Source organism: Carcharodon carcharias (genome assembly GCF_017639515.1).
Source record: "Carcharodon carcharias isolate sCarCar2 chromosome 35 unlocalized genomic scaffold, sCarCar2.pri SUPER_35_unloc_14, whole genome shotgun sequence".
Lineage (NCBI taxonomy): Eukaryota > Metazoa > Chordata > Chondrichthyes > Lamniformes > Lamnidae > Carcharodon > Carcharodon carcharias.
Genome location: NW_024470706.1, coordinates 104,370 through 115,509, shown reverse-complemented (window position 1 = coordinate 115,509; position 11,140 = coordinate 104,370). Strand labels below are relative to the sequence as shown.

Sequence of the window (11,140 nt, the reverse complement as noted above, 5' to 3'; positions counted from 1 at the left end):
GGGAGGGATGGGGAGGTCGGGGTAGATGGGGGGGCCAGGGGGTGGAGGGATGGGGAGTTGGGGGGAGGGATGGGGGGTCGGGGGTGGAGGGATGGGGCGTCGGGGGGGGAGGGATGGGGGGTCGGGGGGGGAGGGATGGGGGGGTCGGGGGTGGAGGGATGGGGGGGTCGGGGTGGGGAGGGATGGTGGGGAGGGATGGGGGGGTCGGGGGGGGATGGGGGGTCGGGGGTGGAGGGATGGGGGGGTCGGGGGGGATGGGGGGTCGGGGGTGGAGGGATGGGGGGTCGGGGGGGGAGGGATGGGGGGGTCGGGGGTGGAGGGATGGGGGGGTCGGGGGGGGAGGGATGGGGGGATCGGGGGGGGAGGGATGGGGGGGTCGGGGGGGGAGCGATGGGGGGTCGGGGGTGGAGGGATGGGGGGGTCGGGGGGGATGGGGGGTTGGGGGTGGAGGGATGGGGAGTTGGGGGGAGGGATGGGGGGGTCGGGGGTGGAGGGATGGGGGGGTCGGGGGGGGAGGGATGGGGGGGTCGGGGGGGGAGGGATGGGGGGGTCGGGGGGGGAGCGATGGGGGGTCGGGGGTGGAGGGATGGGGGGGTCGGGGGGGATGGGGGGTTGGGGGTGGAGGGATGGGGAGTTGGGGGGAGGGATGGGGGGGTCGGGGGGGAGGGATGGGGGGTCGGGGGGTGGAGGGATGGGGGGGTTGGGGTGGGGAGGGATGGGGGGGTCGGGGGTGGAGGGATGGGGGTGTCGGGGGGGGAGGGATGGGGGGGTCGGGGGGGGAGGGATGGGGGGGTCGGGGGGGGAGCGATGGGGGGTCGGGGGTGGAGGGATGGGGGGGTCGGGGGGGATGGGGGGTTGGGGGTGGAGGGATGGGGAGTTGGGGGGAGGGATGGGGGGGTCGGGGGGGAGGGATGGGGGGTCGGGGGGTGGAGGGATGGGGGGGTTGGGGGTGGAGGGATGGGGGGGTCGGGGGGGGGGGATGGGGGGGGTCGGGGGGGGAGCGATTGGGGGGTCGGGGGGTAGCGATGGGGGGGTCGGGGGGTCGGGATGGGGGGTTGGGGGGAAGTGATCAGGAGGTTTCGGGGGGGGAATGGGAGGGGAGGGTTCGGGGGGGGAGGGATGGGGGGTTCAGGGGAAGGGATGGGGGGGTCGGGGGGGATGGGGGGGCCAGGGGGTGGAGGGATGAGGGGTTGGGGGGAGGGATGGGGGGTCGGGGGGGGAGGGATGGGGGGGTCGGGATGGGGGGTTGGGGGGAAGTGATCAGGAGGTTTCGGGGGGCGGGAGGGGAGGGTTCGGGGGGGGAGGGATGGGGGGTTCAGGGGAAGGGATGGGGGGGGTTGGGGGTTCCCAGGAAGCTGGGGGTCACGGGCACATGTAATGGGGAGATGGGCGATGATCGGGGCAACGGGGCGGGGCGGAGGCACTTTCCCGCCAGGCGGGCGGATGGCGTTGATTGGCCGCTGAGTCAGGTTGACCGTCTAAAGCCCTGGCAATCCCGGGAATGATTGGCTGCCGGAGTTGTCAATCGGCCTGACCAATCAGGTGTCAGGGGGCGGGAGGCGGAGCAGGGTCAGTGGCCGTTACTCGCGCGGAAAAACCGTTAACGAATGTTGGTGACGGCGGGAGGAGAGAGAATGTTGGAGAACGGGGGGAGGGGGAGAGAGAATGTTGGAGAACGGGGGGAGGGGGGAGAGAGAATGTTGGAGAACGGGGGGAGAGAGAATGTTGGAGAACGGGAGGAGGGGGGAGAGAGAATGTTGGAGAACGGGAGGAGGGGGGAGAGAGAATGTTGGAGAACGGGGGGAGGGGGGAGAGAGAATGTTGGAGAACGGGGGGAGGGGGAGAGAGAATGTTGGAGAACGGGGGGAGGGGGGAGAGAGAATGTTGGAGAACGGGGGGAGAGAGAATGTTGGAGAACGGGGGGAGGGGGGAGAGAGAATGTTGGAGAACGGGGGTAGAGAGAATGTTGGAGAACGGGGGGAGGGGGGAGAGAGAATGTTGGAGAACGGGGGGAGAGAGAATGTTGGAGAACGGGGGGACGGGGGAGAGAGAATGTTGGAGAACGGGGGGACGGGGGAGAGAGAATGTTGGAGAACGGGGGGAGGGGGGGAGAGAGAATGTTGGAGAACGGGGGGAGAGAGAATGTTGGAGAACGGGGGGAGGGGGAGAGAGAATGTTGGAGAACGGGGGGAGGGGGGAGAGAGAATGTTGGAGAACGGGGGGAGGGGGGAGAGAGAATGTTGGAGAACGGGGGGAGGGGGGAGAGAGAATGTTGGAGAACGGGGGGACGGGGGAGAGAGAATGTTGGAGAACGGGGGGACGGGGGAGAGAGAATGTTGGAGAACGGGGGGAGGGGGGAGAGAGAATGTTGGAGAACGGGGGGAGGGGGGGAGAGAGAATGTTGGAGAACGGGGGGAGAGAGAATGTTGGAGAACGGGGGGAGAGAGAATGTTGGAGAACGGGGGGAGGGGGGAGAGAGAATGTTGGAGAACGGGGGTAGAGAGAATGTTGGAGAACGGGGGGAGGGGGGAGAGAGAATGTTGGAGAACGGGGGAGGGGGGAGAGAGAATGTTGGAGAACGGGGGGAGGGGGGAGAGAGAATGTTGGAGAACGGGGGGAGGGGGGAGAGAGAATGTTGGAGAACGGGGGGAGGGGGGAGAGAGAATGTTGGAGAACGGGGGGAGGGGGGAGAGAGAATGTTGGAGAACGGGGGGAGAGAGAATGTTGGAGAACGGGGGGACGGGGGAGAGAGAATGTTGGAGAACGGGGGGACGGGGGAGAGAGAATGTTGGAGAACGGGGGGACGGGGGAGAGAGAATGTTGGAGAACGGGGGGAGGGGGGAGAGAGAATGTTGGAGAACGGGGGGAGGGGGGAGAGAGAATGTTGGAGAACGGGGGGAGGGGGGGAGAGAGAATGTTGGAGAACGGGGGGAGAGAGAATGTTGGAGAACGGGGGGAGAGAGAATGTTGGAGAACGGGGGGAGGGGGGAGAGAGAATGTTGGAGAACGGGGGTAGAGAGAATGTTGGAGAACGGGGGGAGGGGGGAGAGAGAATGTTGGAGAACGGGGGGAGGGGGGAGAGAGAATGTTGGAGAACGGGGGGAGGGGGAAGAGAGAATGTTGGAGAACGGGGGGAGAGAGAATGTTGGAGAACGGGGGGAGGGGGGAGAGAGAATGTTGGAGAACGGGGGGAGGGGGGAGAGAGAATGTTGGAGAACGGGGGGAGAGAGAATGTTGGAGAACGGGGGGAGGGGGGAGAGAGACTGTTGGAGAACGGGGGGAGGGGGAGAGAGAATGTTGGAGAACGGGGGGAGGGGGGAGAGAGAATGTTGGAGAACGGGGGGAGGGGGGAGAGAGAATGTTGGAGAACGGGGGGAGGGGGGAGAGAGAATGTTGGAGAACGGGGGGAGGGGGGAGAGAGAATGTTGGAGAACAGGGGGGAGGGGGGAGAGAGAATGTTGGAGAACGGGGGGAGGGGGGAGAGAGAATGTTAGAGAACAGGGGGGAGGGGGGAGAGAGAATGTTGGAGAACGGGGGGAGGGGGGAGAGAGAATGTTGGAGAACGGGGGGAGGGGGGAGAGAGAATGTTGGAGAACGGGGGGAGGGGGAGAGAGAATGTTGGAGAACGGGGGGAGGGGGGAGAGAGAATGTTGGAGAACAGGGGGGAGGGGGGAGAGAGAATGTTGGAGAACGGGGGGAGGGGGAGAGAGAATGTTGGAGAACGGGGGGAGGGGGAGAGAGAATGTTGGAGAACGGGGGGAGGGGGGAGAGAGAATGTTGGAGAACGGGGGGAGGGGGGAGAGAGAATGTTGGAGAACGGGGGACGGGGGGAGAGAATGTTGGAGAACGGGGGGAGGGGGGAGAGAGAATGTTGGAGAACGGGGGGAGGGGGGAGAGAGAATGTTGGAGAACGGGGGGAGGGGGAGAGAGAATGTTGGAGAACGGGGGGAGGGGGAGAGAGAATGTTGGAGAACGGGGGGGGGGGAGAGAGAATGTTGGAGAACGGGGGATGAGGGGGAGAGAGAATGTTGGAGAACGGGGGGAGGGGGAGAGAGAATGTTGGAGAACGGGGGGAGGGGGGAGAGAGAATGTTGGAGAACGGTGGGGGAGGGGGGAGAGAATGTTGGAGAACGGGGGGGAGGGGGGAGATAACTTTGGGGCAGGGGGAATGGGAGGATAGGTTGGGGAATTTTCCTCCTGCCGCGCCTCTCTCCGTCTCCTCCTCTCCCTCTCCCTCTCCCTTTGATATTTCTCTTCTCAGTCAGCCTTTCATCCTCCCTCAGTGTAAATACCGTCAAGAGTGGGTAAAAGTGAGCGAGACGGAACTTTCTTGCAGTGGGTTGGGGTGGGCAAATCAATGAGAAACAATTTTTAGAAAGTATTCTGGGACTGAAAACCCACGGGAGTTGCAAACAATGAGGGACGGACATGAGAGCAGGTGAGAACTTCACTACAACCAGTAATAAAAGTATCTGGCGTTTCTGTCTTAGGAGCTACCAATGGCACTCATGGAGGATGAGCCCTGGACCAAGTCCAGCCTTCAGCCAGCCGACGCGCTGGGCAATCCAAGTCCTCTTCGCGCTCTCCAGGAGTTCGAGTCCCAGCCGGGTACCCGAGAGGGCCCGATGAGCTTCATGTGTTCGGAATGTGGCAAGAGCTTCAGGCAGAACTCCCATCTCAAGCGGCACCATCGGGTCCACTCTGGGGAAAGGCTGCACCGGTGCCGGGCCTGCGGGAGGGAATTCAGCCGGCAGCCCGCTTTGGCCGTCCACCAATGCCCTGGGCACAAGCCCTTCTGCTGCCCGGTCTGTGGCAAAGGTTTTGGCCGCTCCACTAACCTACTGACCCACCAGCGCTGCCACACTGGAGAGAGGCCCTTCCGCTGCCCCCACTGTGCCAAGGGCTTCGGCCGCTCCTCCACCCTGGCCACACACCTCCGCACCCACACCGGCGAGAAGCCCTATCAGTGCTCAGTGTGCGGCAAAGAGTTCAGTCAGTCCTCTCACCTGCTCACCCACCAGCGCTGCCACACTGGCGAGAAACCCTTCTGCTGCCCCCACTGTGCCAAGGGCTTCGGCCGCTCCTCCACCCTGGCCTCTCACCTCCGCACCCATACGGGTGAGAAGCCCTATCAGTGCTCTGAATGTGGCAAGAGATTCAGCCAGTCTTCCACCCTGGCCACCCACCAGCGTAGCCACACTGACCTGCGGCCCTTCCCCTGCCTGGTCTGTGGGAAGGGTTTCCGAGGGGCTTCCACGCTGGCACTGCACCTGCGGATCCACACGGGTGAGAAGCCCTTCCCCTGCCACCCGTGCGGCAAGGCCTTCAGCCAGCTGGCCAGGCTTCGCAAGCACCAGCTAACCCACCAGGGCGCCAAGCCCTTCCGGTGCCCTGAATGCGGCCGGGCTTTCGGTCAGCTGTCCAACCTGGCGGCCCACCATCGCACCCACACCGGCGAGAAGCCCTTCCAGTGCCCCCAGTGTGGCCGGGAATTCGCCCAGTCATCCAACCTGGCGGCCCACCGGCGCACCCACACCGGCGAGAAGCCCTTCCAGTGCGCTGCCTGCCTGCGTGCCTTCCGCCAGCTCTCCGGCCTGGCAGCCCATCGGTGCAGCCATGCCCAGGGCTGGCCGTACCCCTGCTCGGCGTGCGACCGGCGCTTCGGCGACCCCTGCAGCCTCCGCCGACACGAGGGCACCCACAAACGCGACAGGCCCTACCGCTGCTGCACCTTGGCAAGTCCTTCAACGACTCCTCCAATCTGTACCGTCACCGGCGGCGCGCACATGCCAGGGAGCAGCCATTAAAGGATACCGGCGGCTAGGAGGGACAACCAAAGAAATCTCTGCAAGCTCCAGGAGATGACAACATATCAAGTGCAGCGACTGGACTGGATGGTGCATTAACCTGGAGTTTTACCTAGTCACGTCGTTGCGGTAGACTCTCGCTTTCTGCAGGCTATCCACAGAGAAATTAGATCTGGCAGTGTAAGCCCTAGGGGAAGGACTATTGATTTATGGAAACATCGATCCAACCCTTGGAGGTGCAAGCAAGGTCGGGTAGCGAGCTTGGACAGCCCACTTCACCCCAGCCAGCAATGCCTCTCCTCCTCCAGTGACTAATTTACTATCTTCAACTTTCCACACACCCTATTCCCTACACACTCCCTGCTGATTTTGAAAAGGATGCAGTTCCCTTTTTACAGAGTCCCTCTTGCCGGTCTCCACTGGGTTTCACGATGCGCCCTCCCCTTCTGCACTGCGCCTCTCAATAGCCTGAATCCAGTCCAGCACCAAATTCGCTGGTTTAACCCATCTTTCCAACCATGTCAGTGGCAGTGACGGAAACAAAAAGCAAAGTACTGCAGATGTTGGAAGCCTGAAGTAAAGATCAGCAGGTCAGTAAGGGAGTCTGTCTGGCTCACACCAAGGGAGCCAGGGTTCACATTTCAGATCAATGACTTCTTCGTAACTAGAAGTTCATGGAATGAGACAAACACAGAAGGAGGCTGTTAGGGCTGTTGTGCCTCTGCTGGCTCCTTGAAAATGTCCAATTAAGATGTTGCTTCCTAAGCAAGAGCCAGGGAGTTGGGAGCAGATTAAGAGCAAAAAGGAGAACTGAAGGTGAATGAGATGAAAGAGGCCAACAGAAATCCGGTGGAACGAAAGGCATAAATCCACAAGATGCCCGAGGCACCTGTTTGGACAAGACTGAAGCAAAACATTTCTTTGATTAGCTCTTTTCACCCACGGGACCTTTGGGCCACACCTTGGAAATGAATTGTGACTTAAAGCTCACTGTCCCGACAAAGCAGGCTGCAGCCCCTTTTTGTGTCGAGATCATAAACATCAGGAGTGCAGCAGCAACATCACACAGCTGGCCATTGGATATGGGAGCTAGATGCACCTGTCAGACCTTACCCACACTTTTAATGGCCACGAGAGCCTGGTTGCCCATCTGCCATCTTGCACGAGAGGAAATGAATGTGTGGCAGCTGGGCGCCTCACCAGCAGCCTTCCTCTGTACCAGGACAGTATAGGAGAGTTCCTCAGCACTCAGGAACGCCAACGGACGAGAGGGCGTTGGTTTCAGTGGATTTTTCGGTCACAAGCTGCATGCGTTTTTTTAACATAATAAAGGTGACATCCCAGCTTTGTATTGTTCAGATTTTTGATGCTAAACATTTGTCCTCTGTACTTGGGCCTGCTGTCCCTTACGATCCGGAGTGCACCCCTTCCTACCCGTATTTTGATAGATGTAGTGATCCCAAGGGTCAAACAGAAACCCCGCCCCTTGTCACACACTGCTTACTGGCAGGTCGGTGAAAGATCAACTGTGCTCTGATTGAAAGGCTGAATAGTTGTCACATGATCTCATATTTGGTTGTCAGATTCAATGAACAGCTCCTCAGTCTAAGGCTGAGGCAAACAGACAATTTTGTTGAGCATTAATTAAGTAAATTAACAGTATTTTATGTATAGGCCTGTCAGCCTAAGCTCAGTGGTGGAGAAGCTATTGGAATCAATCCTGAGGGACAGAATTAATCCACACTTGGAAAGGCAGGGGTTAATCAAGGACAGTCAGCATGGTTTTGTTAAAGGGAGGGCATGGCTGACCAATTTGATTGAATTTTTCAAAGAGGTGACCAGGTGTGTTGGTAAGGGCAACGTATTTGACATAGTCTACTTAGACTTCAGCAAGGCTTTTGATAAGGTCCCACATGGGAGACTGATAAGGAAGATAAGAGCCCATGGGATCCAAGGCAAATTGGATCCAGAATTGGCTGAGTGGCAGAAAGCAGAGGGTGATGATCGAGGGGTGTTTTTGTGACTGGATGCCTGTGTCCTTTGGGGTTCCACAGGGATTGGTGTTGGGTCCCTTGCTGTTTGTGGTATATATAAATTTAGACTTGAATGTAGCAGGATTGATCATTAAGTTTGCGGATGACACGAAAATTGGTGGGGTGGTAGATAGTGAGGAGGATAGCCTTTGATTACAGGAGGATAAAGATGGGCTGATCAGTGGCAAATGGAATTTAGTCCGGATAAATGTGAGGTGATGCACTTGGGCAGGACAAACAAGGCACGGGAATACACGATGAATAGGACCTGGGAACTACCGAGGATCAGAGGGACCTTGGTGTGTATGTCCACCGGTCCCTTAAGGTAGCTGGACAGGTAGATAAGGTGGTTAAGAAGGCATATGGGATGCTTGCCTTTATTAGCCAAGGCAGGGAGGTTACGCTGGAACTGTATAAAACACTGGTTAGGTCATAGCTAGGGCATTGTGTGCAGTTCTGGAATCCGCATTATAGGAAGGATGTGATTGCACGAAAGAGAGTGCAGAGAAGATTTACCAGGATGTTGCCTGGGCTGGAGAGTTTTAGTTATGAGGAGAGATTGGAGACTCGGGTTATTTTCCCTGGAGCAGAGGAGATTGGGGGAGACATGATTGAGGTGTATAAAATTATGATGGGCATAGATAGGGTAGACAGGAAGGAACATTTCCCCTTGGTGGAGGGATCGATAACCAGGGGACATAGATTTAAGGTAAGGGGCAGGAGATTTAGAGGGGATGTGAGGAAGAATTTTTTCACCCAGAGGGTGGTGGGAATCTGGAACCTACCGCCTGAAAGGGTGATAGAGGCAGAAACCCTCATAACATTTAAGAAGTATTTGGATGTGCACTTGCGATGCCATGGCAGACAAGGCCATGGGACCTAGTGCTGGAAAATGGGATTAGAATAGTTAGGTACTTGTTTGACCGGCACAGACTCGATGAGCCAAAGGGCCTTTTTCTGTCTGTAGACTTCTGACTCTATAAAGGATATCTAATTACAAACATTATCATTCTTGAATTGTCAAAATAACAGACACTTCCTTCCACCCTTCATAAACTGTAGGTCAAGCAAAAATCTTTTGCATATTTTAACTTGCATCAAATCAGAAGTTGTGGACCATGTTGGAACCAAAGACAAGTAAAGGTTGAGATCCTACAGGCAGAATTTCAGGAGCTAGGAAAAAGAACAGGAACCCAAAGATGGTAATCTCTGTTACCATTTCATAATCATAATCATAATCATAATTACCATAATTACCATAATCACTATTACCATACTAAATGGATAAATTCAGAACAGATCCAGCAGTTCAAAGCAAGGCATTGGAGACATTGAGGATAATCAACAGCAACAGATGTGTTTCACTACAAACTTATGGCTCAGGATATCCCTCAGTCTAGTGTTACTCTCAAGCCAGGGGTACAATCCTGGTTCTGATAAAGAGTCATACTGACTCAAAATGTTAACTGTATTCCTCTCCGCAAATGCTGTCAGACCTGCTGAGTTTTTCCAGCTATTTTTGATTTGTTTCTGATTTCTAGTATCCGCAGTATTTTGCTTTTAATCCTGGTTCAATAATGAGTGCAGGAGAACATACAAGGAGCAGCACCAGGCATGCCTAAAAATGAAGTGCTATGAAAGGACTGCACTGGTACTAAACAGAAAAGCAGCATGCTATAGACAAAGGTAAGCAATTCCACAGTCAATGGATCAGATCAAAGCTCTTCTGTCCTTGCATCTCCTTGAGGTCCCCACCATCACAGACACCAGGCTTCAGTCAATTTGCACTGGATACATCTAAGGCTATGAGCCCTGACAGCATCTTAGTTCTGACTACTGGTGTCCCAAGACTTAGTTGTACTTCAAGTGAAGCTGTTCCAGTACAACTACCCAACAATGTGAAAAATATCCAGGTAGATCCTGTATAAAAAGCTGGAAAAATCCAATCTGACCAATTATCACCACATCAGCCTGTGAGTACTTCAATAGCCAGGCAGTGAAGGATAGAACATTGGAACAAAAGCAAAACACTGGCAACTCATGGAAATCTGAACTAAAGACAGCAAATGTTGGAAATAATCAGCAGATCTGGTAGCATTGGTAGAGAAACAGATTAGGTTCAGGCCAATGACCTCATCAGAACTGGGAAAAGTTAGAAATGTAATAGATAAATGGGGGAGAATGGAAAATGAACAAAAGAGAAGGTCTGTAATGGGGTGGAAGACAGGAGAAATGATAAAAGAGCTGATGGGGCAGAACCAAAGGGAATGGTAATGGGACAAATAAAGAAACTAAAGGTGTGCCCAGAAGAGGTGTGAACGGCAGAATAATGAACAATTGACATCGGAAAGTAAAAATGAGGAAAATGATAAGACTGAAACATGCAAAGAAAAGGAGGCAAAGATTACAGTCTAAAATGGTTGAACTCAACATTGAGTCCAGAAGGTTGTAAAGTGCATAATCAAAAAATGAGCTGTTCTTCGAGCTTATGTTGAGCTTCATTTGAACACTGCAGTAAGCCAGGGACAGAGGTGTCAGCATGAGAGCAAGTTGGTGACTGAAAATGTGAGGCCACTAGAAGTTCAGGGTAAAGCTTCTGGACTGAATGGAGGTATTTTGCGTAGTGGTCACTTGATCGGCATTTGGTCTCCCCAGTGTAGAGGAGACCCTATTGTTAGCAGTGAATACACTATACTAAATTGAAAGAAGTACAAGTAAATGACTATTTCACCTGGAAGGAGTGTTTCGCACCTTGGACCAGAAGGGGAGAGGAGGTGATAGAGTGTTGAAGCTTCTGCATTTGCATGTAAAGGTGCTGTGGGAAGGAATAAGGGTGTTGGGGGTTGAATGAGAAGTGGACAGGGTGTCGTGGAGGCAATGGTCCCTTTGGAATGCTGAATGACAGGAGGAAAAGATGTATAACCATGCAAGACAGCCAAAAATTGGCTTTATGCCATCATGAATCCAATTTGCAATCGTCTGCTCCACCCATCAATGGCGGGCTGTGTTTGCTGCCCCCGCAAGTTGGGAACATCATTTCAATATATTTACACTTAATTGTAAGCCCTGCCCACTGGAATCATTCCTCCATGTCAAATTTACCACCCATGTCGGTGTGACTTCAAAATAGCCTGCTTCACGACTGCCTTTAAAAGGTTTGCACCAGGTGACCTTAACTTCGAGGGGGAAATCGGAGGTGAGTGCACACAACCTTGTAGGACATCAAGGAAGAGGCATTCACGGGGGCACAGGTAAGTCACTTTTTCCCGGATAGCTTTCAGTGCAATGCCAGGGCAAGGG

The 11,140-nt window shown here is 55.6% G+C and overlaps 1 protein-coding gene across 1 annotated transcript; it reads left to right on the top strand.

Moving 5' to 3' along the window:
• The first annotated feature begins 1,541 nt into the window (after positions 1-1,541).
• Positions 1,542-7,098, top strand: LOC121274195 (zinc finger protein 664-like). Its single transcript, XM_041181392.1, has 2 exons — positions 1,542-1,569; positions 4,491-7,098. The coding sequence occupies exon 2, from the start codon at positions 4,500-4,502 to the stop codon at positions 5,805-5,807; it is 1,308 nt and encodes a 435-aa protein (XP_041037326.1). The 5' UTR covers positions 1,542-1,569; positions 4,491-4,499; the 3' UTR covers positions 5,808-7,098.
• Positions 7,099-11,140: the final 4,042 nt, after the last annotated feature.